We start from the raw sequence: 26,880 nt of genomic DNA, 5'->3' as shown, positions 1-26,880 counted from the left end.
ACGGATGGATAGAGGACTCATTCTATAAGTTCTGTTACACTAAAGAACCCTGACTAATACACTAGAAAACACAATCTCACAGCAAACTCCTTGATCATCTTTCTACTCATTCTTCAAATATATTACTTGAGCCTTAGATGCAGGAGGTTTTTTGGTTCGTTTGTTTGTCTTTTTAGTTGTACCATTTGGGCCTAGGCTCCAAAACTCTGCATGTTGATTAGTTGTGTGTGTGTGTGTGTGTGTGTGTGTGTGTGTGTGTGTGTGTATGTGTATGTGTGTGTGTGTGGTTTTAAATACTGGTCTCTATTGAAAACGGGAATGTCCTTGATGAAGGGTGAAAACTAAGCTTATCTGTGAGTACAAGGAAAAAGGTTTAGTTATTTTTTAGGGATTATGCTTCTTTAATAAAGTGTTAGTTGTTGGTTCTCCTCCAAGCTTCATGACTTCACCAGCACTGAATAGATAACTAGGTTTCCAGTGCCAGTCATGATTTTGCTTCTGTTAAGAGTGTCTTAAGTCCAATTAGAGAGCTGTTGGTTACCACCAAGGTGAGGCTGCCACTACTGAACCCTTAAGAGTTATTCTGCCAAGATAAGAGGATAATTGATTTTAGATAGGCATCATAGATGAGTAGGACTGTTCATTAGATTCCTCTTTTAGAAGCATGTATGGATTCCGGTATCATACATAATTCTCTGGGAGGAGTTTGCTTTATTTTGAGACAGGGTCGGTCAGTGTATTGCCAGTTGTCTTAGATTCTGTATGTATATCAGGCTGGCCTTGAACACAGACTTCCCCTTGCTTCTCTCTCCTGAGTGCTAGATCTGAAGGCTTGAATGACCTTGTACAAAATATGTTTTCTTATCCTCTGTCTGTTTGTAGAGGTTTTACTTACTTCATAACCTTGGCTGACTTGGAACTTAACTCTGAAGACGAGGCTGGCCTTGAACTCACAAAGATCTGCCCGCCTCTGCCTTTGAAAGGGAGCATTGCTCAGCTTATAATATCCTGACAGTTACCCAATGTAAAGGCACAACCTACCTGATAAAAATGAATTGACAATCGGGACTTATGTCTACTGACATCAAAGACTTCTACCGCACTAGATTGGAGCCTCTGAGTGAAATAGGTGAGGTTCCAGGTGCATGTAACACACCAAAGGTAAACAACATGAAATGAATAGTCAGAGCAAGACTACAAGTGCCAGTGTGACTGAAGCAACTACAAACTGCAACCGTGAAAGCCACCCTAGGAACAGGCTGACAAGAGTCTCTCAGAACTCCAAAGAAGAATAGCGAAGCGACTTAACATTTCATATTTCTTGACATAAAAAAGCAAGACTTCCTGAGTCTTAATATTACCTGATACTAAACCAGATAATGAGCTAGGCATGGTGGCACATGCCTTTAATCCTAGCATTCCAGAGGCAGAGTAGGCTGATCTCAGTCAGTTCAAGGTCAGCTTGTCTCAACAAAACAAAACAAAAACAAACAAAACAACGACAATAGCAAAAAAAGAAAAGGAAAAGAAAAAAATCCCATGAGATACCAGTGCAAACAAAAAATTACAGACTGACGTGGTCATTTGAAAAAATTGAGTTGGACATGCCTTTAAACACAGGTTTACACAGAGAAACTCTGTCTTGCAGGAATGAATGAATTCCCTTCCCCCCAACTTTCTATTATTACCTGTTTCACATATATGTGTATATACACACAAAATGTGTGTGTCCACTCTCATTCTTACCTCTCCACGACTCTGGCCCACAATTCCAACAGGCACTGTACTGTGTTCATCTCTATTCATTTTGCCTGGAATTCACTGAGATGACCCAGAGCCATTTGTGAGACTGTGGGTTTGCAGCTATGTGCTGGAGCCTGATGTGCTCAGCACAGGGTAACAACTAAAGCAGTGATTCTTCTACAAACTATTCACAGCCAACGTCTGAGAGGTAAAGTGAGCCGTTCCCTTTCCTAGACTGACTGTGGTCTTGAGTGAGGCTAGAGCAGGCAAGGATAGTTGCTATTGGTTACTGACTGTGATAGTTGTATAGAGTGTATAGAGTCCAGAGAGACTGGCCTATCTTAGCCCTTCCTCCACTTTCCCTTCTTATTTCCTAACCACCTCTTCTTCCTCCATGTTCCCAGAGCTACAGATGGGATGGTGTAACTGACTTTTTTAGGCCTTGAGACCACATACTTATTTTCTGCGTCTGGGACAGCCAAGAGTCTCTGTATTCATCTCTCCATTAAAGGGGGGGGGGGGAACAGAAGAGGACTGGAGAGATGGCTCAGCAGTTAAGAGCACTGGCTGCTCTCCTAGAGGTATTGAGTTCAATTCCCAGCAACCACATGGTGGCTCGCAACCATCTGTAATGGGATCCGATGTCCCTTTATGGTGTGTCTGAAGACATCGACAGTGTACTCCTAATACATAAAATAAGAAAATCAATCTTTTAAAAAAGAAAAAAATTGTAAGTTTTCTCTCAAAAGCACTTTGTGCACAAGTCACAGAAGACTCCGAGTTAGTGAACTGACAGGACCCCCATCTAGTGATGAAAGCAGTACAGCACAGGACGAATTCTGCCCTAAGCTGTTAGCAAAGGGCTGACCACTGATTTCTTTAGACATCTTTTTTTTTTTTTCCAAAACATTTCTTGAAATTTCTCTCCCCAAGTCAAAATTTCTGCATTTAGTTTTGACTTCTCATTTTTGTATGTTGGAGATGGGACTCTGGTTTCTAACTTCAGCCTGTTATTATTTTTTGTTACGAAGTATGAGGCGGAGTGGCTGGTAATCACGCATCTGAATGATTCGGAACTCCTTATGAGGTGGGGGTGAGGGCATCAGATATGGCAGGGAAGCATTCTACTAGGTGCACTTCAGGTCTAGGCTGGCAGCAAGCATGTAGGCGGGCTGTGCAGAGCTAGTCCAGAGCAGCCTAAGCTCTGGAGCTGCTGCATGGACCGAAGCCTGAGTGGGAGGGACCGGTTTCCGCGGAGCAGGGCCATTCACCGGAAACAGAGGGTGGGAGGAAGTTAGAGTCTGGGTTGGGGTAAAAAAAGTTTCCAGAGTGGAAGGAGTTAGATGAGGGACTTAACGGTAGCGGGAACACTGAGTTAATGGACTCATCTTGATTCTTTTTCTTCATCTTCTGATTGCCAAAATATTCTTCTTAGAATACTGTAGTAGAATATTTGGATTTATCGACATTTGCAAACCATTTCTCTTTGTTGAGGTGAAAAGGACAAAGCTCTTGAATTTTACAATCATCCATGCTTCCTCTCCTGTTATACCCGGGGGATGTACTTGGTGACTTGGCATCCCTGGAGAGCTTTTAGATAGTAGTCAAGAAAAGAGTGGCTGCAGATTTAATCGATTCTGATTTTTTTCTTTTTTCTTTTTCCTTTTTGTTTTTGGGAGGGGGGGAGTTCCAGGGATATGGTTGTAAATATTAACATTTAAAAGTAACTTTTTATCCGCTATTCATTTTCCACTTGAGACTTGTGCTCTGTGATGTAAATACAGCATTCTGATGTAAATACACCAGGCACACCTTTAATCCCAGCACTTGGGACGCCAAGGCAGAGAGATCTCAGGAAGTGGGAGGCTAGCCTGGTCTACATGGTGAGTTCAAGGCAGTCAGAGCTAAATGGTGAGCCCCTGTCTTAAAGAAAGAGAGAAAGGAAGGAAGAAAGAAAGAAAGAAAAAGAAAGAAGGAAGGAAGGAAGGAAGGAAGGGAAGGAAGAAAGGAAGAAAGGAAGGAAGGAAGAAAGAAAGAAAGAAAGAAAGAAAGAAAGAAAGAAAGAAAGAAAGAGTAAAAGAAATGTGTGTTTTTGTGCTTAGTTTCTTGAGCCTGGAAAAGCACAATAAGCTGTTTGAAGGGATCAGGTGACAGTATTTTCAGAGTTAGAAAAGGCTGTATAGAAGGCCACGGATGACTCTGGTGTCACAGAAAAGGCTGTATAATACAGGTGGTGTTACCAAAGCCTTTAACAAAGCATTTGAGAAACAGAGGCAGGTGGATCTGATGTTTCCTTGACATCATAGTATACAGAGAGGGTTTAAGCACAGCCAGGGTCACACAGAGAAATTCTGTCTGGGGGAGGAGGGAGAAGAAAAAGGAAAACAGACAAACATACCAACCAGAAAACAGAGATGAAAAGGTATTATTGTATAGTATAATACTATAAAACATCTTTTCAATAACTTCTATAACTCTTCTATATAAGAAAATGTCAGCAATAATCTGCTGCCCCCTCAGTTTAAGCAGTCTGTCCATGGACATATTGTATTGTTTCGACTGGACCCAAACCCATCCTGTAGACCAGACTGGACTGGAAGTCACTGAGTTCCACCCAACTCCAAGTGCTAGGATTAAAGGTATGCACCAGGACACTGACTCAAACTGCTGTTTTATATTTTGTGGTCAGTTCACAGCCAGTGATCTGATTGTGGACTTCTCCCAGAAGGACAGGCAATGTCAGGACCATGCTGGGAAGGCTTTGTACAGAGACTGGATGTTGCAGAATTACAGCACTCTGGTTTATGTCGGTGAGAATAGTTTGCTTCTAGCCTCCCTTGTCCTCAAGTTTCTTGACAACTACTGGGAGCTCTGTTCTAAATAGTTGCAGGTTGAATTATCTTAAAAGAGAATTTACAGAGAGAGTCATTTGTCACATGTGTAATCTGGGAACAAGCCCTATTAATCTGAATTGTACCCATTTTCAGAGAACTATTGCATACATGATACTGTCTATCAACATGTGAGGAGTGAAAAGGAGTCTTATCAGTGTAATGAGCTTGGTGAAATGTTTCATGATTCCTCAACCTCTGCATTTTATAAAAGGTGTGACACTACAGAAACCTCTAATAACAATAAATGCTGTAATGATAGGGATTCCACTGTTGACTTGTCAGACCCAGACAGACGTAACAGCATGCACACTGGAGAAGAACATTGCAAATCTAAAGACTGTGAGAAATCTTCCATTTTGTGTTCCAACATTGCTCAAGATCAGAGAACAAACAGTGCAAACAAAGAAAAGAGACAGGAAAAATGATGAACATTTCAGGTCTACATACAGTCTCAAACAACTAACAATCTACATTAAAGAGAAATTATACCAGTGTGGCCAATGCAGGAAATACTTCAGTACCTCCACAAACCTCAGAGAATTCACACTGGAAAGAAACCCTACAAGTTCAACTTTTGTGACAAAGCCTTTGCCCAGTACACAACTCTTAAAACCCATCAACGCCTTCATACTGGAGAGAAACCTTACAAATGCAAAGAATATGGAAAGTCTTTTCCTCAGTTGTCAGCACTTAAAAGCCATCAGAAAAGACACACCAGAGAAAAGCCTTACAAATGTAAAGAGTGTGACAAATCCTTTGCCCACTCTTCCACATTCAGGACACATTAGACAATCCATAGTGCTGAGAAACATTATACTTGTCCAGAATGTGGCAAAGTCTTACATTATCTTTCACACTTTAAAAGCTATTACAGACTGCATACTGGAGAGAAGCCTTACAAATGCAATCAGTGTGACAGGTCCTTTATCAGCTATGCATCATTCAGAATTCGTAAGAAAACTCATTCTCCAGAGATACAATATGAATGTGAAGAATGTGGTAAGTCTTTTATGGAATTACCACAATTTAAATGGCATTACAAAATGCATACTGGTGCAAAACCTTACAAATGTAGAGAATGTGACAAATCCTTTACCCATTACTCAGGTCTTCAAAGACATCAGAAAATTCATTCTGGAGAGAGATCTTACAAGGGTAAGGAGTGTGACAAATCCTTTCCTCTTAACTCATATCTTAGAAGACATCAGAGTGTTCATACTGGAGAGGAACCTTATAGATGTAAGGAATGTGACAAATCTTTTACTAGAAACTCAATTCTTAGACAGCATCAGAAACATTCATCAGAACATTCATACTAAAGAGCAGCCTTACAAATGTGTAGAATGTGGCAAATCCTTTACCCAGCCCACGTATCTAAGAACACATCAGAGAGTTCATACTAAGGAGAAACCTTACCATTGTTGTGTATGTGACAAATCCTTTACCACATGCTCATCTCTTAGAATACATCAGAGACTTCATACTGGAGAGAGACCGTACAAATGGGCAGAATGTGATAAATCTTTTAGTGAAAACACAAGTCTTCGAACATATCAGAAACTTCATACCAGAGAGAAACCTTACAAATGTAGGGGTGTGACAAACCTTTTACCAGCTGCTTACATCTTTGAAGACATCAGAAAGTTCATATAGGAGAGAAGCCTTACAGATGTATGGAATGTGACAAACCTTTTACTATGTGCTTTCATCTTAGAAACCATCAGAGAATTCATAGTGGAAAGAAACTTTAACAAATGTAAAGTCTGTGATAAATCCTTTGTGTGGATTTCAAATCTTAGAAGACATCAGAAAACTCATACTGGAGAAAAGTATACTGTTGTAAATAATGTGACATAACATTTATTTGTTATTCCCTACTTTAAAATCACAAGGGGATAAGTAGTAGACTCATAAAGATAACAAGCTTGTGAAATCCTTTAATGAAGACTGAAATCTTTAAACATGTAACAAAGCTTATATTAAAAATGAAATTCTGTAAATGTAACTGCAGGGAAAGTTTTTTTATTTTTTTGTAATGTGCATGAGTGCCTGGCCTGCAAGTATGTGTGTTGTGCTACACGTATGCCTAGTACAGGAAGAAGCCAGAAGAGGACATCAGATCCTCTGAAGTTGACAGTAAAGACAGTTGTGTGTAGCTATTTGTATGTTGCAATTGAACTCCAGTTAACAAGAGTAACCAGTGCTCATAATCACCGAGCCTTCTCTCTCATACTGGGGAAAAGCTATAACAAAAACATTTATCTGATTTAAAAAAAATCATAATAGGCACAGCATATAGTAACAAAACAATATGACAAAGACATTTAATTGTGCTGTACATCACAAAGTTCATCCCTATGAGAAACCATGTGAAGGTGTACCATGTATTATCCTCATAGTTTGCTGTTCGTTGACTATTACACACACTTCCTACAAATGTATTGAATTTAATAAATCCTTTAAGGAATAGTGCTGAAATTGCAAATACAAAAGGCAATACATCATGAAAAAATGCTGAATAAATACTCATCTTTCATTCACCTTCAGAATCTTCATACTAAAGTCTATTTTTAATACCAAGAAGGACACAATTAGAGTGAAAATTAGACTGTGCATGTGACACCACTGGTGTGTTCACATACCTCTTAGAAATCTTCAAAGGCTGAGGATGTGGTGATGCTTGCCTTTTATGCCAGAGCTCTGGACACAGATGTAGGTACATCTTGTGAGGTTGAGGCCAGTCTTGTTGACAGTACAAATTCCAAGTCGGCCACAGAAACCCCAGTCTTGATAAAGAAAGAATTCAATCTCTGTAGGCATTCGGGAATTCTTTTTGAAGTACTGATCAGGAAGTATTTACTCTACACTCTAAATGATATACTGGCCATTTACAGCCACTGGATTCTCATAGACGTAATCAAGGCTCCAGAACCCTCCATCAGCCTTTTTGAAATATTAATTGCTCCAATTTTATACAGTTGCTCATTCTTCATACTTTCTCAGTAGTTATGGGTCTCTGCATTACCTCCCTCCCCCTGTGAGGGGAGGCTCTTTTCACCATGCTGCAGAATTGTACAATCTGTTCAGTATAAACATGAATATTCTGATGGCAGATTAGCAACATGTTCATGTCATAGCTTCTGTCCTTGGACCTATATTTCCAAAGCATTGGTTATCATGGTGTAAATTCCTCTGTGAAACAGGCCTCAAATCCATTCAAGAGAGAAGTTAGCTACGTTCAGACACAATAGTGCTAGTATTACACCAGTGCACAGATCTTGGTACTGTAGGAAACATTGTTCAGGAGTAAGACTATAACATCATTTCTATGCCAGCAGCCTGCACAAGACCACACAGTGGTGCAAAAGTTAAGCAGTTAGAGTTTTCTGCTAAGTTCAAGATTGTTCTCTGTCTATCTTGCAACCAAAGTGTTTGGTGTCTTCACTAACACCATGTGCTTAGGATAGGCATGCAAGAGCATTGGCAATGACCTGTTTTGTTTTGGGTGTCTCTGTGGCCTCCATGAGCAGTAAGTCCTAGGCAGATATCAGTATCTGCTATAGAGAGTTCCATTTAATCACACTGGCATCTTTATCCATTTTTATCCATGTGTGACACCACTACTCAGCATCTTTAAAAACATGTTTCTTTTTAACTTGTAAGATAGGATGGTTTCCTAAGGCTTGTTGAAAAACTCTTTTTGTAAACCCACCCACTTTTCTTTCTTCCTGTCCCCATCTCGAGTTAAATGCATATTACACATTGGTCAATGCCCCGTTCTTTTATAGCACATGTGTTCTGCTATCCCCTCTTATTACATTTTTTACTTGTGATGCACAATGATAGGTTTCCGTGTAGCTCATTCATGGACATGTCATTTGAGTCGAGCTTTAACAGCCCCCTTTCTTCCTCATCACTCACTACATGTTTGAATCATGTACCCAGCATTCCCACTCTATTTTCATATCACCTCTATTCTAATATCCACCCTCTCTTTTTTTCTCTTGAACTCTAGTACAGGAGCATTTCTAGCATCCTGGCTTGTACATGTAGTCTCCATAGAACACACAAAGCAAACTTTGAAGCTAAGATCCACATATGAGGGGAGAAATGATGTCTGACTGTTGCGGCCTTGGAGACATCACTCACCATAATTTCTAGTTAGCTATCCTTACATTCAGATTTTTCCAGTTTCATTTCATTTACACCTGAGTAATACACTTTTGTAGATATGTATCATTTACCCATGTGTCAGCTGATGCACATCTAAGTTGATTCCATTGCCTAGATACTGTGAATAAAGGTCCAATGAGCATGATGGGCATCCTTGGTAAAGATGGAGAGTCCTTGGAGGTCATGCCTGGGATAGGTTGTGTATCAGTTTCCTCTGAGATTAAACCTTCCAACTTGGAGGAAGCTCCTTAAAACACAGGCTATTAAAGCAGAGGTTAAAAAAACTGGATCCTGTAATGTGAGGTGTTAACATTCAGTCCTATAGAGTATTTCCAGAAGCTCAGAAATAGATGATTCAACAGCTTTAGGAAGTCCAGAAACTGGCAAGATTTACTAGAGACTTCCTGCCTCAAACATATATAATTATGAGGACTTCCCACGGTGTCAGACAAAATGAGCTGCACAGAAGATGCTCAGACCAGTCATAAAAATAGTCACTAGTCAAGCTGTGTGGCCCAGACAAAAAAAGTTCCTGAAGGAGGCAGTGAGTGACTTGAAAGACAGACTTCTCACCTCAGGTGAGCTGCCTGCAAGCTGTGGAGTGATCCCCAGGTTGCAACTTGATTAGCCCTTACTCTCACAGGAAGATGCAATTGTCATTGATTCATTTGTGCTTCTATCAGTAGTCCCTCACCACACTTGTGTAAGTCATTCCAGTGAATTTCACTGGTCCACTGGCATTTAGGGATGACTCAGTGGTTAAGAGCACTATCTGCTCTTTCAAAGACTTACTTTGAATTCTCAGCACACTCACATGGACACTCAGTCTGTAACCTCAATCCCAGGGCATTCAGTGCCCTCCTCTTGCCTCTGCAAGTAGAACATATATAGGGCACAGATACACATGCAGATCAAAAAACGCCTAAAAAAGAAGCTTTTATGGTATAAAAGAGGTCCTGGGATGGACCTCTGCATAAGATAGACACCTGCACCAATATTTGCACCAATATAAGAAACTATTTCGAATATGAGTAGTGGTCTAGTAAAGTTTAAGTTTCCAAGACCTCCCTGAAAACTGACATCCTCCTTGGCAGAAAAAGACATGTATGTAGATACCTGACATCCTGATTGGCAAGTTAAGACATTAATGTTAAACAGGTCCTATCCTGGTAGACAAGTAAAGATACGAGTATTAGACAAGGCACGACCTCTGCCATGGTTAAATACACCAACCAATGGGATCTGGAAAAATGTACAACAAAGACATGTTTCCAAGAAAATCCTCCTATCCTAAATACTGACTGATGAAATAACTTGGCACAGATGTTTGCGGATTGGGGCTTAAAACCCTGTGGGATCTTAACTCAGGGTCATTGTTCAGTTTTTGAATTGGACTATGGTCTTGGTTGACCAGTCCTTGGCTGTATGCTCAATAAACGATCCATGTCTGACTGAGATCGGTGTTTGTGTGGTTTATGAGGCAATTCCCAGACCCCAATAAGCAGGAGGGTAAACAAAGCTTAATAATTAGCTGTAGGAGGAGCTAAGGTGGGAGGAGTTGGGAGAGGAAGAGAAAAAAGGAAGAGGAGGAGCTAGAGAGGGCAGAGATGTAGGAGGATGGAGAACCACACAGGTATGGAGAGCACTCGTGGGGAACAACTTATAAACTTATAATTAGGTTAGCTAATTGGGAAACAACTCTCTGTATGGGCGTATGGTTATTGAGCTTTACCAAATATATAAAGCCTTTGATTAATCTATAAGAATTAGAGTCTCATTCTCTTACTGGGCCCGCATGGATGGTGGAATGGTCTGGGCAATGCCCTGCCTTGCGGAGACAGCATGGAAGATTGGCAGAGCCATCTCTCATGCTGGCATCTCATGGGTGGCAGGGCTGGGGTTTCTGGCGGCCTGGTTCTAGCTGCTGCATACACGTGGCCTCAGGCCGAGAAACATGGCGGCTGAGCTAGGCAGAGCCGATAATTTCAAAACAATTAACTGCATCAGTTCTCACGATGACTGTAAATATAATTTTGAACACACTAAAGGATACGATCATTTATTTATAAGGTTACTGCTTGTAGCTTTTAGTTATAGTATCTTTTATGAGACTAGTGTTGTGCCAGGAAGTGTTCTTGAACCCCAAAGACCACCAAAGAGCTGTTTCTCATGTAATAGCATTAGGGTCTCTTTATTACAAGCTCAGGCTTGGGCTCTCCTCTGACTCACCCCTGATATAGAAGGACAGGAAGGGAAAGCAGAGCATTCTCGAACCCTCAGCAGGACAAGGTTTTATAGGGAATGGGAATAAGTGACAGGGTGTCCAGCCTGGCAAGTATCTAACTGAATGTTTATTGTAAGCTAACAGGTGGGTGCTCTGAAACAAAACCATGAGCATTCACAAAGGGTCTGAAAGTACATCTGAAAGTACATCTGAAATAATCAGACTCATCTTTGATTAACTGTTGCTAGGAAGTAGTTAGGGAGTAACTCTGGGGTATGGCCCGAGGACAAGCTGCGGGGTCCTTCCTGGTACTTGGATGCAGCTTGGCTTCTGCTGCAGGTTAAGTTCTCAGGCTTTCTTTTTCTTTAAGATGGAGGCTGGTTCCAAGATGAAGTAGGTTTGACCTCTCATTTCCCCCCTTTCTCTGGTAATTAGAAGGCCCAATCTCGCGACTTCCTGAAGTTTATCTAATCCTATGAAGACAGTAACAGGGCTGTCTTTATGACTCAGTTATTTCAAGCCTGTATGTATTGATGACCGGAAAGGACTGGATCATCATATTTTAGAGGGGGTCAGGGTTGTCACTGTCCAGTCCTTGTGGAGCTTGGGTGGGGGACCCATCAGTGGGAGACAGGGGAGAGTCCTGAGGCTGAGTTTCCTCTCCCTGGTCTGGGTCGTCTTTAACTGCAAAACGGTCTGTGATTCTATGTTGTAATTCCATCAACTTCTAAGGTGATGGTAGGGACCTTTCTAATGAGGCTCTAGTGACCCTGGTTGGAGGGAGACCTGTTCTATAGAGAATATGAAGTTTAGGCTCTAATGACCCAAGGCAGGAGGTGGACCTGTTTTATAGAGAATATGAAATTTAGGCTAAACATGTTTATGAGTCCATTGGTCACCTTCAAAATTATCCAGCAATTGGAGATACCAAACTCAACAATGACTTCTGCCTGTATGTTAAGAACAATGGGAGAGGGTATCCCAAACATGATTTCAAAAGGGGTAAGTCTCATCTGGTAAGGGGAGTTTCATGAGAGTGAAGGGAGGAAAGGTTAACTTAGTCATTGCCAGTCTCTTAGGTCAATTTAGTAAAGGTCTCTTTTAGGGTTTTGTTTATTTTCTCTACCTGTTTTGAACTCTGGGGTCTATATGCACAATAATGCTTCTAATTAATCCAGAATATTGGCTAGTCTCTGACTTACCTAGGACACAACAGCTGGTCCATTGTCTGACCCTATCTTCTGAGGAACTCTCTACCTTGGCAGTATGTCCTTTGAGAGCATTTTTGTCACTGTGGATGTAGTTTTATGTTTAGTGGGGAAAGCCTCAGCCAAACCTGAAAAAGGTATCTATAAACATTAGTAAATATATCTAAATTTTTCTGGTTTTACCTCTGTGAAGTCTGTCTTTTAGTAGACTGGGCTTTGTGCCTCTGAACATATTACCTGGGTTCTTTTTGTTAGTCACTGCATTAGTTAGCCAGCCGGATTTATAGTTCTTGACAATATTAGCTATTTTTGAGTTGGCATCTCTAATCTTGATATTTAGCGAACTCTGTATTCTCTGGATGACCATGTGGGAAGAGCAGTGAATGTTCTGAAGTATGTAGTACCATTTATTTAGCACAATGGGTCGTAATCTCTTATTCTCTACCATCTGTCATAATGTTGGGACATGGACAAATTCCTAGCCCAGGTTATGTTATCTTTTGAATACTTAGGATTCCCTAGATCCAGGGAAGTCAGGGGCAAGAGAGGGTCAATTTCTAGGGTATCATGATGGGATACTTGATCTGCCCTATTGTTTTGTTATTGTATTGCCCTCTGAAACTGTGTCTTTTCTGGTGTCTCAAGTAGTGACTGATGGCCAGTTTTTTAGACCCCCATAGAGTCCTTAGTAGGGAGTGGATTTTTTTTTTTTTTACAGTCTTTCCTTCTGTCGTCAGAAGGCCTATCTCTCTATAAATAGCCTCATGGACCTGAGTGGTAGCAAAGGCACACTGGCTATCTGGGTCTCTTGTCTTTTCTCAGCTCTATCACCTTGATTAGGGCTACCAGTTCAGCTTTCTGGGCTGACATTCTTGCTGGAAGTGGCTCCACTGTATGATCTCAATGTCTGAGATCACCACTGCCCCTACATACCTCTGTCTATCCTGAATGAAGCTGTCTGAAGATCTGGTCTAGTCCCATGGATGTGGACCAAAATGTCTGAGCAGTCATGCAGTGGCCTGACAAGCAGACAACAGGAAAGCTGGACTTAGGGCAATTGGGGCCTATAAGGTTTGGGGTAGAGGGTAGGGGCTTAAGAGGAGAGACTAGTAATGAGGCATTTGAAGATGGCCAGGCTTTAGCCCACTGACAGTGTGTCAGCATCCTTAACCTGGAGGCCATTGCTTCGATGATATGTATACAGGGGAGCCAACTTCTGTCAACTGGGTCTAATGTCTTTGACAGGTAGGCCACTGGCTGGCTTCAGGGCCCAGAGTCTAAGTTAATATCCCTTTTGTTATCTCAGATATCTCGTCCATGAAGAGATGGCAGGGCTTAGTCACTTTTGGCAACTGCAAAACTGGTGTAGAAAAAAATCTTTCTCACCTCGGAGAGCCACTTCAGACCTTTTCTTAACATGTATCCCCTGGATATAGGGAGGTCGCCGGTGGTTAGCAGAGTAGGGCCTTCTTAGGAGAGGCGTGATTCTAAATTTTCTAGGGCCTCCAAGAGGTCCTGGGTCTCTTTTAGACAGTTTTGTTTGGTTTCTGTTGTCACCAGGAGGTCATTTATAAACCGTTGAAGAGACTTTATCTTTTAGGTTTTAGCAAGACATAATGTGAAGCTCTATTATCAACAAGCAAGGACGCAAGGGCAGGATAACAGAGGCAGGCCAATCTCTGGGCAGAGGGTATGGACGGGCAGAGCCTGGGAAAATTTAGTCTGAAGCCCTCCTGGGTTGCCTGCCATCTTAACATAGTATTTTGTCTTGTTTATTTTAGGTGGTTGTTGCTTCTCAATGGGCTGAGTGTGGCAGGATGGTGTGAGACCCTCTCTTTACACATCATAGAGACTTCATCTGTTCAGACAGGGAGCAAGGACTTCTGGCAGGAAGGGTAGCCATTTACTGAGCAAAAAGAGTGACCAGGAGTCCATTCTACGCTCCGGTAAGGGGGACATCGGCCCACTCAGGGCCTCTCCTGCCCAGTCTGTCTGAGCTTGAAGCCCTGCTCTCTGGGAACTCATCTCCCCACTCACTGGGATCTTGGTTAGGGCTGTGGGAGGCCCCAGTCTTAAGACTATTCTAGGGGCGGTGGACCTTTGTGTGCGCCTCTCGGCGGAGGGAGAGGGAAACATGTTGGTGTGAGCCGCGGCTAACCGAGGGGCCTGATCAGGTTCCTTGAGCCCGGTGGGGGATATGGATCCCAGAGGGGCTCTGGCGCGCCACAGGGCCACGTAGGCTAGCACCGAGGAACTGGGCTCCGCCGGGTTCCCCCAACCCCACCCTCTCCATCGCCCGCTGCCGGTCGGTGCTCGCTCAGGGTGCCGCAGTGGCCTGTAGGCTCCCCCAGTGGAGTGACTGGGTCCCGCCCGGGCGAGTCCCCACAGCCGCCCGAGGTGGACTGAGCCCCGCGCGCCTTCCCGCCGCAGCTGCGGGACACCCGCATCCCGGCCCGGGGTTCTCAGGCCCTGTAAAGCACAGGGGGCAGTCTGGAAAAGAAAGGGTTAAGTTAAGAGGGTGGGTGGGTCTTCTAACTGCAACAGCGGCAGTCCTTTTCTTAAAGTGACACAGGCAGAACAGACATGTTAGCCAGTAGCTGAAATATACATAACATGTCCGCTGTATCCCTTCACAGAAATTAACACCAGGGGCCCTCCGTCTTCTAGGGTCTTTGAAACGTTGCCCAAGCCCCCGTGGCGAGGATGTAACCAGGGCGACCATTGCAGTGGGATTCCACATCTTCTTTTGTTGTTTCTTGCCAGGAAATACAGATTTTTTTTTTTTTGGCCTTTTCAGAACAGAATTACAGAATTATTCAGAACAGAATTATTGCGGTACCACACAAGCGCACATGGACAGAAACTCACAGACTCAGACTTGATGGGTATTGAGACCCTCCAGTGGTTGGGTCTGGTGGCCTTGGAGTTCCAGGCCAATGAACCAATGTTCCAAGAATTGTTCATGAACCCCAAATGACCACCAAAGAGCTGTTTCTGATGGCTTTCTTTTATTACAAGCTTGGGTCTGGGCTCTTCTCTAATTCAACCCTGACAAACAAGGACAGGAAAGAAGAGCAGACTCGAACCCTCAGCAGGACAGGGTTTTTTAGGGAATGGGAGTAAGTGAGGTGATATCCAGCCTGGCAAGTATCTAACTGAACGTCTATTGTAAGCTGACAGGTAGCAAGACGATGAAAGTACATCTGAAATAATCAGACTCATCTTTTGATTAACTGCTGCTAGGAAGTAGCCAGGGAGTAACTCTGGGGTATGGGCCAAGCACAAGCCATGGGGTCATCTTGTACTTGGATGCAGCGTGGGTTCTGCTGCAGGTCAAATTCTCAGGCTTTCTTTTTCTTTAAGATTGAAGCAGGTCCCAAGATAGAGTAGGTTTGGCCTCTCACTAGAACCAAAAATGCTACCTCAATTTAAAAGTATCTTTTGGAGACTTTCCTGGTCTGCTCATGTCATGTGTTGTTGCCCTTAAGAAAGATGGTGGGGAAGCCATAATTTGACCCTTATTATCCCAAAGTCAAGATGGTGACCAGTCACGTGCTATTTACCCAGCATGTATACTTTACTCCTGTTGGTTTAAGAGTGCAATTTAAAATGAGCAGCCTGATCATTCGCCATCACTATGGAAATCACCATTGCTGCTGCGACAGGAAGGAGGTGGGAGTGGGAGGTGGGGGAGGGCTGGACTAGGGGGTACCTGAAGCCCTGTGGTTAGTGCAGTGAAGGGAGAGTAGGAAACCCAGCTCTCCCTGGGAGAATATAATAAATTCAGACAAATTTGAACAAATTTTTGTTTTAGATCCCATGGCATCCATCTTCCCAGCGTTTGCCAGAGATCCCAACACTCTAGAATTGCTTTCCCAATTGTTAGTCTGCGATCAAAAGAAAAGTGTGTTTGTGGATGGTAACCTCTGTATCTGAGGTTCCCCCAAATCAAACACTTGGTCTTTTTTGACATGGATGACTGGTGCGACCCCGAAACAGCGGAGAAATCAAGGAGGCTCCTGTACCCTTGCTCGGGATGGGTACTCAAGGAGTCTGAAGAAATGAGGCTTCCAGTGGAGAAGGAGCGAGGGACAGAAGTGGTCCCCATGTGGCCAGGAAAAACCCTGGCCATGCTACTGGGGACTCACCTTCTCCTCCACTGGGCACCGTCTGATAGGTTATTTCTCCACCAGTGAAATGAGCCAGTTCAAGCCAGATTATAATATATTATGAAAAGGCAACCAAAAATGAACAAAAAATGTTCGCATTTGTCTCCATTTAAGGACCAGACCTGATTTCAAAAAAAGTCAGAAGGTGCTAGCTTCAGGAATAGACTGTAAGTCCCACTTATGTCATAAGTCATAAGACACTAAGTCAAAAGACACCAACTCTAGGAAACAAGATAATAAAATCTCCCATGGGAAAAACAGGCTGAAGCCCAACTACAGATACCTTTTTCTTATGTCTTTGTTGGTTTGTTTGTAGAGACTTTCATTGTATAACTTTGGCTGATCTGGAACTTACTCTGTAGGCCAGGCTGGCCTTGGACTCAGAGATCTGCCAGCCTTTGCCTCCACAGTGCCTGGCTTAAAGGCATCCACCACCACTGCTCAGCTCATAAGGTCCTGACAGCTACTCAAGGTAAAGGCACAACTTGATAGAAATGAGTTAACAAGTAGCTCTTATTTCTCCTGACATTAGAGACATCTGCTGTACTAGAGAGGATACTCTAGTTGAGGTAGATGCGTTTCCAGGTGCATGTAACGTACCAAATATAAACGACATGAAATAAATAATATAAGCAAGACTAAGAAGAGCAATATGACTGAATCAATTATAAGATGACATCTTCAAAACAAGGCCCAGGACCAGATTGACAGGGTTCCATCGGGACTTTGAAGAATAGCAAATAGACTTAACATTTAATACTTCTTGACACACACACACACATACAATCAAGATTTCCTGACCCTGTTACCTGATACTAAGCCAGATAGTGAATGTGACATGACATGTTGGAACATCCTCGAATTCCAGAGGCAGGGAAGGCTGATCTCAGTGAGTTCAAGGCCAGCTTGGCCCCTAAAACTATAAAACAAAATAAAACAAAACAAAAATCAAAACAACAACAACAGCAATAAAACACCACATACTGGTACAAAAAGAAATTGCACAGTGATGTTATTTTTTTAGAATTGATCTAGGCATGTTATTACATGCCTTTAAACACAGAGTCACACAGAGAAATCTTGTCTACCATGGATGAATGAATGAATGAATGAATGAATAGACTTCCAAATTTTTTATTATTAGCTATTACACACACACACACACACACACACACACACAGAGAGAGATAGAATGCATATATATCACAGCATTATGTACTTCTGTGCCCACTTCAAATACTACCCACTCTCACTCTTACCTCTCCACTATCCTGGCCCACAATTCCAATAGTCACTGTACTGTGTTCATCTCTAATCATATTGCCTGGGACCCACTGAGATGACCCAGAGCCATTTCTGAGACTGTGGGTTTGCAGCTATGTGCTAGAGCCTGATGTGCTCAGCACAGGGTAACAACTAAAGCAGTGATTCTTCTACAAACTATTTACAGCCAACGTCTGAGAGATAAAGTGAGCTGTTCCCTTTCCTAGACTGACTGTGGTCTTGTGAGGCCAGTGCAGGTAAAGACAGCTGCTGTTGGTTACTGACTATAATAGTTATACGGAGTCTAGAGAACTCTAGACTTAGAGTTCTTAGCCCTTCCCCCTCTCTCCCTTCCTATTTCCTAACCATCTCTTCTTCCTCCATGTTCCCAGAGCTAGACATTGGATTATGAAACTGACTTTTTTAGGGTAGGGATCACAAACCTTACTTATTTCCTGCATCTGGGACAGGCAAGATTCTCTGCATTCACTACTGTAATAAAAGAAAAAGAAGTTGTAAGTTTTATCTCAAAGCACTTTCAGAGTCATGAAGACAAACTTGTTTGGTAAAATGAGTTAGTAAAATGACAAGATCGCCATCTAGTGGTGAAAGTAGTTCAATGTGGGATGAACTTAGTCCTGGGCTCTTAGCTGTGGGCTGACTGTTGAGGTCTGTCCATGTAGCATAGCTGTAGCCATTTTGTTCCATGCCTGCCAGCTATTTCACATTGTTTCTGCAATATGCCTGTTAGTCTTTGACACAGAAAAATAACTTGACTCATACCAGGGTCATGCTGACCACATACCCTGTTATGTTCTGTATGCTCTGAAGTTGGTTAATTTGAAGTTGGAAATTTGAAAACTGTATGTTCCACTTAGGACCAATCAGAATAAAGGTCAGTTAGAACTGTTCTGTCTAACTAGCTAAAATAGTTTGGGTCAGAGCAGACCACAGGGCAGCACTTCCTGAACCTGCACATGAGCTCATTGTGATTTTTTTTCCCATTCTTAAACCGGTTCTGAGAAGTGTTTGAGGTTATAGCTCAGCCCCCAAATTCTGACCAGTCTAGGGTATGTGTTCAATAAACTGTCCTTGTCTGACTGAGATCAGGATTTGTGTAGTTTGTAGGGCTTCTGCTGGACCCAGAACACTGACCACTGAGTTCTTGAGACAACCTCCCCTCACCCCCCCCCCCAAAAAAATCCACGTTCCTGAAAGGTCTCTGCCCAAATCAAAATTGCACTATTTGGTTTTGGCTTCTCATGTTTGTGTTTTGGGGATGGGATTCTGGCATCTGAATTGAGCCTCTTGTTTGGTATGCAGTGTGTGGTGGAGAGGCTGATAGTGAGGTGGAGATTAGGTTGCCTATTTTGCATCTGAAGGATTCAGAATTCACTATGGGGGGGGCGTCAGATACCAGGGTGCAGGGTCCTACCAGATACAGTTCTGATCTAGGCTGGCAGCAAGCATGTGGGAACATTGTGAAGAGCGATTCCAGGGCAACCTGAGGACAGGCACTATGTGGAAACAAGCTTGAGACGAAATGGGAGGGACAGGTCTCCGCGGGGCGGAGCCACTCACCCAGAAATAGAGGATGGGAGGATGTGGCACATTGGCTGGTTGTAGAGGAAGGGTTTAGAGTGGGTGGGATTAGAGGACTAAGGCCCGGGAAGCTGGGTAGCAAGGTGTCTTAGCTTGGGAAGTGGGACTAAAAAGTCAAAGCGAGGAGTATCAAGGACCCCTCCCCCGACTGAACTGGGGTGGGGGTTGAGGGGTGGAGCGGCGGCTACACTGTATGGAATCTCGCGGTGGAGACCTGAGTTCGGAGGAAACGGCGGGGCTCGCGGGACCAGAAAACTTACCTATACCTCAGGTGCCTTGGGAGTATCCTGGGAGAGTCAGCAGCTCAGCAGCTCAGCAGCTGGCAGAAACAGCACCAGGGGGCTGGGGTGGGGTGGGGGGGGTCCGGGAGTAGGGTGGGGAGGAAGTGGTGGTGGTGAGGGGTAGGCGCTGGAACCTCCCAGGTCAGAGGAGCTGTGGGGTTGGGGAACAGGAGGGAGGCGGAGGGGAGCAGAGCAGGTTCAATTTCTCCTCTGTCCATAAGGATCATGGCTCTCAAACTTGTGCTGTGGATGTCTTACCCTCGTCGATAAATTTTCAATAATATTAACTGGAATAATACTATTTCTTTTTATTGATCTTCTGGCTGCCAGTTATTCTTGTAAGAGTAATCTAGTAGAATATTTGAATTTATTTGTTGATATTTGCAAACGCAGTTCTCTTTGCTATGGTGGAAAGGACAACGCTTTTTAATATTTACAACCATCCTTAATAACTTCCACGTTCTACCACTTCCCTATTCAAGAGAATGGCATGTGGTGGATGCCTCATGAGCCTTCAGTCACGAAAGAAACCTCCTGCAAACTTAATTGAATCTGAGTGTACTATTTGTTGTGAGTTTCACAGGTATGGATGTAAAAATTAACTTTTAAAAGCAAACTTTCTATCCACCATTAATTTTCCATCAGAAACTCATGCGATCTGTGATGTAAATACAGCATTGTGAAAAGAGTGCCACCAGGCTTGGTGACACTCATGTTTTAGCTCAGCACTCAGGAGGCAAAGGCATGTGGATCTCAGTGAGTATAGGCCAGCTTGATCTACAGAGTGAGTTCCAGGACAGCTAGAGCTGCATGATGAGACCCTGTCTCAAAAAACAGAACAATAAAAATAACTACAAAAAAAAAAAAAGAGGAGGAAGGAAGAAATAATGAAGGAAGGAAAGAAGAAAGGAAGGTAACAAGCAATCAAGGAAGGAAAGCCAGACAAGAAAAAGAAGAAAAAAAGTGTCATCTTGTTGAGGTCTGCCCCACCTCTGTAGCCATTTTGTTCCATGCCTGCCAGCTATTTCATATTGTTGTTATAACATGCCTGCCAGTCATTGATGCAGAAAAAAAATTCAACTCAGAGCAGGGTCATGCTGATCACATATCTTGAAATGTTCTGTTTGAGGTTTGTTAATCTTAAGAAATTCCACAAAGCTTTATGTAGGACTCATCAAATTAAAGGTCAACATGAACTGTTATGTCTAAAATGTCTTGAGTCAGAGCCTACTACAGGACAGCCCTTCCTGCACCTGCACGTGAGCTCACTGTGCTTTCTGGGTTTTTTTTCCCCCTTTATAAGCTGACAGGAAGATGATCAGTATAGCCCCTGAAGTCTGAGCTGCTGACCTGATTTATGAGTCTTAGAGTGTATCTTCAATAAACCATTCCTGTCTGACAAAGATCAGGATTTGTTTGTGTGGTTTGTGGGGTGACGCTAGGACCCCAACACTTCTGCTGAGTTCTTTTTTTTTAATATTTATTTATTTTATGTATATGAGTACACTGTAGCTATCTTCTAACACAGCAGAAGAGGGCATCGGATCCTATTACAGATGGTTATGAGCCACCATGTGGTTGCTGGGAATTGAACTCAGGACCTCTGGAAGAGCAGTCAGTGCTCTTAATCACTGAGCCATCTCTCCAGCCCTTCTGCTGAGTTCTTAATGTTGTAAATTAGAGCCTGGAAATCACAATATGCTGTTTGAGGGAATTAAGTCATAGGATTTTCACAGTTAGGCAGAGCAGTATAAACCAGCTTGTGGTAGTTAATTCTACCACTCCTGAGGCAGAGGCAGGTAGATCTTGGAGTTCTTTGTCAGCCTGGTCTAGAGAGCAAGTTTAAGGATAGCCAAGTCTACACAGAGAAACCCTATTGGGAAGGGGAGGGGGGAGAAAGAGACAAAAACAAAATTAAGAAGTATTATAATATATAATAATATTAGAAAGCATCTTAGCAATAATTATGATAACTCATTTACATCAGAAAAATCTCTACACTCCTCTTGTCTTCTTGGTTCAGGAAAAGCATTCTGCCCATGGACATATGACCAAACTGTTATGTAGAAGTCACCATGTAGACCAGGCTGGACTGGAATTCACAGATTTCCACCGACCTCTATCTCCTCAGTGCTTACATTAAAGTTGTACAGCAGCAGGAATGTTCAACCTGTTGTCTTTTATTTTGTGATCTGTTGACAATCAGTGGTGTGACTGTAGACTTCTCCCAGGAGGAGGGGCAATGCCTGGTCCCTGCAGAATTAGAACTCTCTGATTTCTGTGGGTTTTCTTGCTGTCTCACTTGCTCCTCCTTAGGGTTCTCAGCAAATTAGACTGCAAGTATGTGAGATTTGTGTGGATGAGTCTCACATTCTACAGAGTAAGGCGAAATCCTCAGAGGAACAATGACAGATTTCAGAAAATGTTTTCTCTTATTTGTGTGAGTTTCTTTGGGAGTATAAAGCTTCCATCAGTTTTAGTCCAGAATAAATTTAGAACCTCACTAGTATATAATGTTCTCATCCTAGTCATTCAGTTCCATTTCTGCCCCTGAGATTAAACAGAGCTGTGATTGGAAGTGAGGTTCAAGTTGTGGTAAATGAAAATGCTTCCTAAATATTTTCAGTATTCTGACACTGTGTGACAATTAGGGGGTCACTGTAGAATCCTCAATTTCATTTCTCTTTATCTATTGAACACAGTAGTAAGTTAGCCATCCAGGTGCTTTCTGAAGAATCTCTTTCTCATGTGCAGGGCTCACTGATCACCCAGACCTGCTCACCTGTGGAGCAGAACAGAGAGACCTGGAAGGTGGAGAGGGAGGAGACATTAACTCAGGATTCAGGTATGTTGGAGGATTGGTGAAGGGATGGCAAGGGGCTCAAGTGACTGTGGAAGTGGGACATGAAATTAGTTTTGCCACATTCTGTTTCACTAGGAATATTTCTGGAGACTTCCACTGAGAAAAATCCTCTCAGGATTATCCTATTGTAGAGATGAGAAGACTTTCTACAGAAGAATTGATACTAGGAGGCAATAAACTTTGATTTGACTGTGCGTGTGAGTGATGCTGTCCTTATTCCACTGATCGTGTCTACATGCCAATATTAAATGGTTTTTATTTCAGTGATTTTCATGTATCATAAAATGATAATAATTAATAATTTTATGTATATTGTTTTCTGAAAATTTATACTCTAGCATATTCACTACCTTTTAGTGTTTATTTCTCTGTTCCTAAAAATAACGCCAACAGACTTTCGATAAGATCAGGAACTATATTTGCAGACAGTTAGACACTGTCTATCCTTTCTTCTCAGTGGATACCTCCTCTGGTCAGTTGTCATGACAATTCCAAGTGGTTTCCATTGCTGTAATTGTAACACACTGTGAGATCACCTCTAGGTGTGATTCTCTTAGTATTTTCCAACTTTGTGCTGCTCCTTGGTCAGCACAGATTTCAGGATTTTAATAGGAATTGGGTGGCTTCTAAGAGAAGACAAAGCTCCTTCTAGATTGTCCTCCCAGGTTTGAAAAGAACATGTTCAATGTGCCAGTTTTCACGTGTTTTATGTAGTCTTCTGTTTATGTCTGCTGAGGATGTCTGCATTCTGGGTTTTGTGACATGCACCCATGTTTATCAAGTTTATATCTAATGATCCATTTTATCACTTGCTAATACCCTTCATTTATTTTGTATTTTAATACTTTTGTTTTAGATTTTCTGTCACTAGTATAATTATGATCATCAGTCTTCTTACTGCTATCTATAGTCATTACCTTTTTTTAAAAAAAATTAGGCCAGAAGGTGTTAGTGCAAGCCTTTAATCCAAGCACTTTGTAGGAAGAGGCACGCTGATCTCTATGAGTTCAAGGCCAGCCTAGACTACAGAATGAGTTCCAGGACAGTTAAGGCTACTATCTCAAGAAAAAAAAATATTTCCCAGTATCTTATATTTTTAGGTATTGTTGCCCCCCTAGCATAGCTGTGGCCATCTTGTTCCAGGCCTGCCAGCTATTTCATATTGTTGCTATAATATGCCTGCCAGTCAGTGATGCAGAAAATAACTTGACTCAACAGGGTCATGCTGACCACATAGCCTGTTGTGCTCTGTATGTTATGAGGTTTGCTAATCTTGAGAAATTCCACAACTATAATTTTTCACGTAGAACCCATCAAATTACCGAGTAATATGAACTGTTATGTTTAAAATGGCTTGAGTCAAGGCTGACAGCTGGTAGCACTTCCAGCATTCATTCCAGGTGTATGAGCTCAATGTGATTTTTGCAGTTTTATTCTTTATTCTTTTATTCCAGTGCACAGCTTTGAGCTGTTGCCTGCGGTGATCAGTCTTGAGATGTGGATCAAAAATGGGGGATGAGATCAGTGTTAGAATGTTTTCTGGGGTGACTTCTGGACCCCAACAATATGAAATGGATTTTTTGATAGAAAATTGTCTAAAAAATGTCTAGGCTGTCAAAGAGCAGTGTTCACATTTATGGGGTGTAAACTGAGGCAGGGAGCCAGGAATGACGTGGGTGGGGGTCAGCACTAGGAGGGACTAATGGGGGGTTGAGCTGTCGGTCCAGATACAGACAGGGCTTATGGCAGCCAAGCATTAGAGAAATTATTCAGCAGACTTTTCTCTCAGGGCACAAAGCTTTATTGACTGGAGATGGCACTTCCCGTGCCAGAAGAAAAACTCTGAACTCTTTAACTCTTAACTCTTAGGGGCCATCGAGAAAGAAAAAGAAGAGAGAAATTCACACACACACACACACACACACACACACACACACACACACACACGTAAGCAGTTGGGCAGTTGGTGGATGGAAGGAACAAGGTTCCAACAAGCAGGCTCCAAGCATTTCACACATACATAATAGATATACATACGTCTTCCAACAATCACCCACAGAAGCTTTACATATTTACATACATACAAATTTGATGGATGGAACAAGGTTCCAACATACTCTCACACAAACTTTACACATATACATGTATACAGAGTTGAGGGATGGAAAGAAGTTCCAGTTACTTTATTTTTTTCTCTCATAGCTTGCATATCACAGCAAACTCTTCCAAGCAGTATAAAATTACAATGTGATTACATTATAGTTTTCTTCTAGGAAGTGATTATGAAAAAACAGAATGTCCCCCAATACCTTTACAAGAAACAACATTATGGAGTACATGTGAAAGAGAACAAATTATTCTCAAGAACCAATGTATATTCATAACTAAGCAACTTGCTATAGATCAACAAAGTGTGAGCAAGCAAGGTAGTTTTCTCAGCCAGTGTCTTTTATGGGTAGGCAGCAGTTTGCAGTTACAAAGAAAAGATTGTTTTATTATTTATCTTTTAAAAAATATTTTATATAAACAAAAATCTTTTATAAAAATAAAACTTTTATATAAAAATCAATCGTATCTATTTTCAATCCTCAGAAGATGTGCATCTACTGATTAGCAATCCCTATTAAATTGTTTCAGGAAGCTGAGGGCAAAAATGGGAATCAGAAATCAATCATCACCAGTCTCACCTCGGTGAGAGTCACATCAGTGAGTGCTGCCTGACGTTAAAAAGTCCCTACCTTAACTATTAAGAGTGTGCCTTTCTGAACGTCACATTGTTCCCCACGATTTTCTACATCAGAGCCATTAGCAAAAGCGTTTTAACCTAGTTTCACTAACAGTTTTATTTTGCACATGCTTTCTAAGGGTGGTGGTCATTGCTGACAATCTACATTTTTAGGTTCTTTCCTAGGATGGTAATGGCGTCGTTGATCTGCTTCAGCAGCAAGGCCTGAAAGAGATCAGACATTATTATTGTGAGTGCTAGAGACAGTGCCTAGTGAGAGGCTGGAAGCCCCCTTAGAGTTTTCATATACCTCTTTTTTTTAATTTTTTTTAAATCATTTTTTAAAATTAAATCTTTTTTTTTACACTCTAGATTCTATCCCCCTTCTGGTCTACCCTCTTACTGTCCCACATCTCATACCTCCTTCCTCCCCTCCACGCCTCCACGAGGATGCTGCCACCCCCAATACCCTCCAGACCTCCCCACTCCCCGTGGCCTTAGTCTCTTGAGGGTTAAGTGCATCTTCTCTGACTGAGCCCAGATCCAGGAGTTCTCTGCTGTATATGTGTTGGGAGACCTCCTATCAGCTGGTATAAGCTGCTTGGTTGGTGGTCCAGTCTCTGAGAGATCTCGGTGTCCAGGTTAATTGAGACTTCTGGTTCTCCTACAGGGTCACCCTCCTCAGCTTCTTCCATCTTTTCCCTAATTTAACCACTGAGGTCACCAGCTTCTGTCCATTGGTTGGATGCAAATATCTGCCTCTGACTCTTTCAGCTGCTTGTTGGGTCTTTCGGAGGGCAGTCATGATAGGTCCCTTTTTGTGAGCGCGCCATAGCCTCAGTAATAGTGTCAGGCCTTGGGGCTTCTCCTTGAGCTGGATCCCACTTTGGGCCTGTCGCTGGACCTCCTTTTTCTCAGACTCCTTTCTATTTCTGTCCCTGCAGTTCTTTCAGACTAACATTTATGGGTCAGAGTTTTTGACTGTGCAATGGCAACCCCATCCCTCATTTGATGCCCTGTCTTTCTGCTGGATGCGGGCTCTACACATTCTTTCTCTCCACTGTAGGGCTTTCATCTAAGTCCTGAGAGTCTCTCACCTCCCTGATCTCTGGTACATTCTGGAGGGTCCCCCCACCTCCTACCTCCCAAGGTTGCCTGTTTCAGTCGTTTACCCCCACCCAATACTAGATCTTTTTTTCTTTTTCTTTCTTTTTTTTCCTTTTTTTAATGCGGATAGATACTTTTTCCAATACCACTTTTGAAGAGGCTGTCTAGTGTACAACCCTTGTTTGTGATATCTTGGTGACATTTACAGGGTCACTGTTACTGGGCAGGTTTGGGATCTGGTGCTCTACTGCATTGGGCTGATCTGTAATCACAGGGGAGAGCTTGAACATGGCAGCATTTTCCTAGAGTTGTTCTGTACCCAGCAAATTTCTGGATCAGTATAAACTCTTGCCTTCTCTTTACTAATTTTCAGAAGTTTAAATGTAATGCTGTTTGAACTGAAGATATAAACCACTTTCAGAATAGCTGCAGACTTCACACTAATATGTCCCATTATATCTTTGTGAAATATCTTTCCGTGTGCTAGTCAGTGTCTTCTTCAGCGCTTCAAATAGTCAAAGTTTTCATTTTAGACATCTTTCATCTATGTGGTTAGTTCATTCAAGGCGTTTTTATTTTGTTCTCTCTCTCTCTCTCTCTCTCTCTCTCTCTCTCTCTCTCTCTCTCT

General features: G+C 42.4%; 1 protein-coding gene and 1 pseudogene across 3 annotated transcripts in view; both read left to right on the top strand.

The window, feature by feature from the left end:
• Window positions 1-26,880, top strand: part of LOC114630098 (zinc finger protein 54-like) — a 50,405-nt gene that overhangs the window by 10,254 nt on the left and 13,271 nt on the right. The window contains exons 1-3 of one of the 3 annotated variants that reach the window (XR_003712770.1): window positions 14,092-14,188; window positions 22,312-22,402; window positions 22,496-22,614. Coding sequence is in view for 2 of the 3 variants with exons in the window: in XM_028778176.1 (XP_028634009.1) it covers window positions 19,470-19,547; window positions 22,312-22,402 (169 nt within the window). In the remaining variant the exon portion in view is untranslated. Of the gene's footprint in view, window positions 1-14,091; window positions 14,189-19,345; window positions 19,548-22,311; window positions 22,403-22,495; window positions 22,615-26,880 lie in introns of those variants that run through there. The other 2 variants (XM_028778176.1, XM_028778177.1) reach the window with 2 other exon arrangements.
• On the top strand, window positions 1,072-6,494 carry LOC114630094 (annotated as a pseudogene).

Source organism: Grammomys surdaster, unplaced genomic scaffold (genome assembly GCF_004785775.1).
Source record: "Grammomys surdaster isolate TR1022 unplaced genomic scaffold, NIH_TR_1.0 327, whole genome shotgun sequence".
Classification (NCBI taxonomy): Eukaryota; Metazoa; Chordata; class Mammalia; order Rodentia; family Muridae; genus Grammomys; species Grammomys surdaster.
Note: the sequence above shows the minus strand (reverse complement) of the source record. Positions and strands in the feature narration are given on the sequence as shown.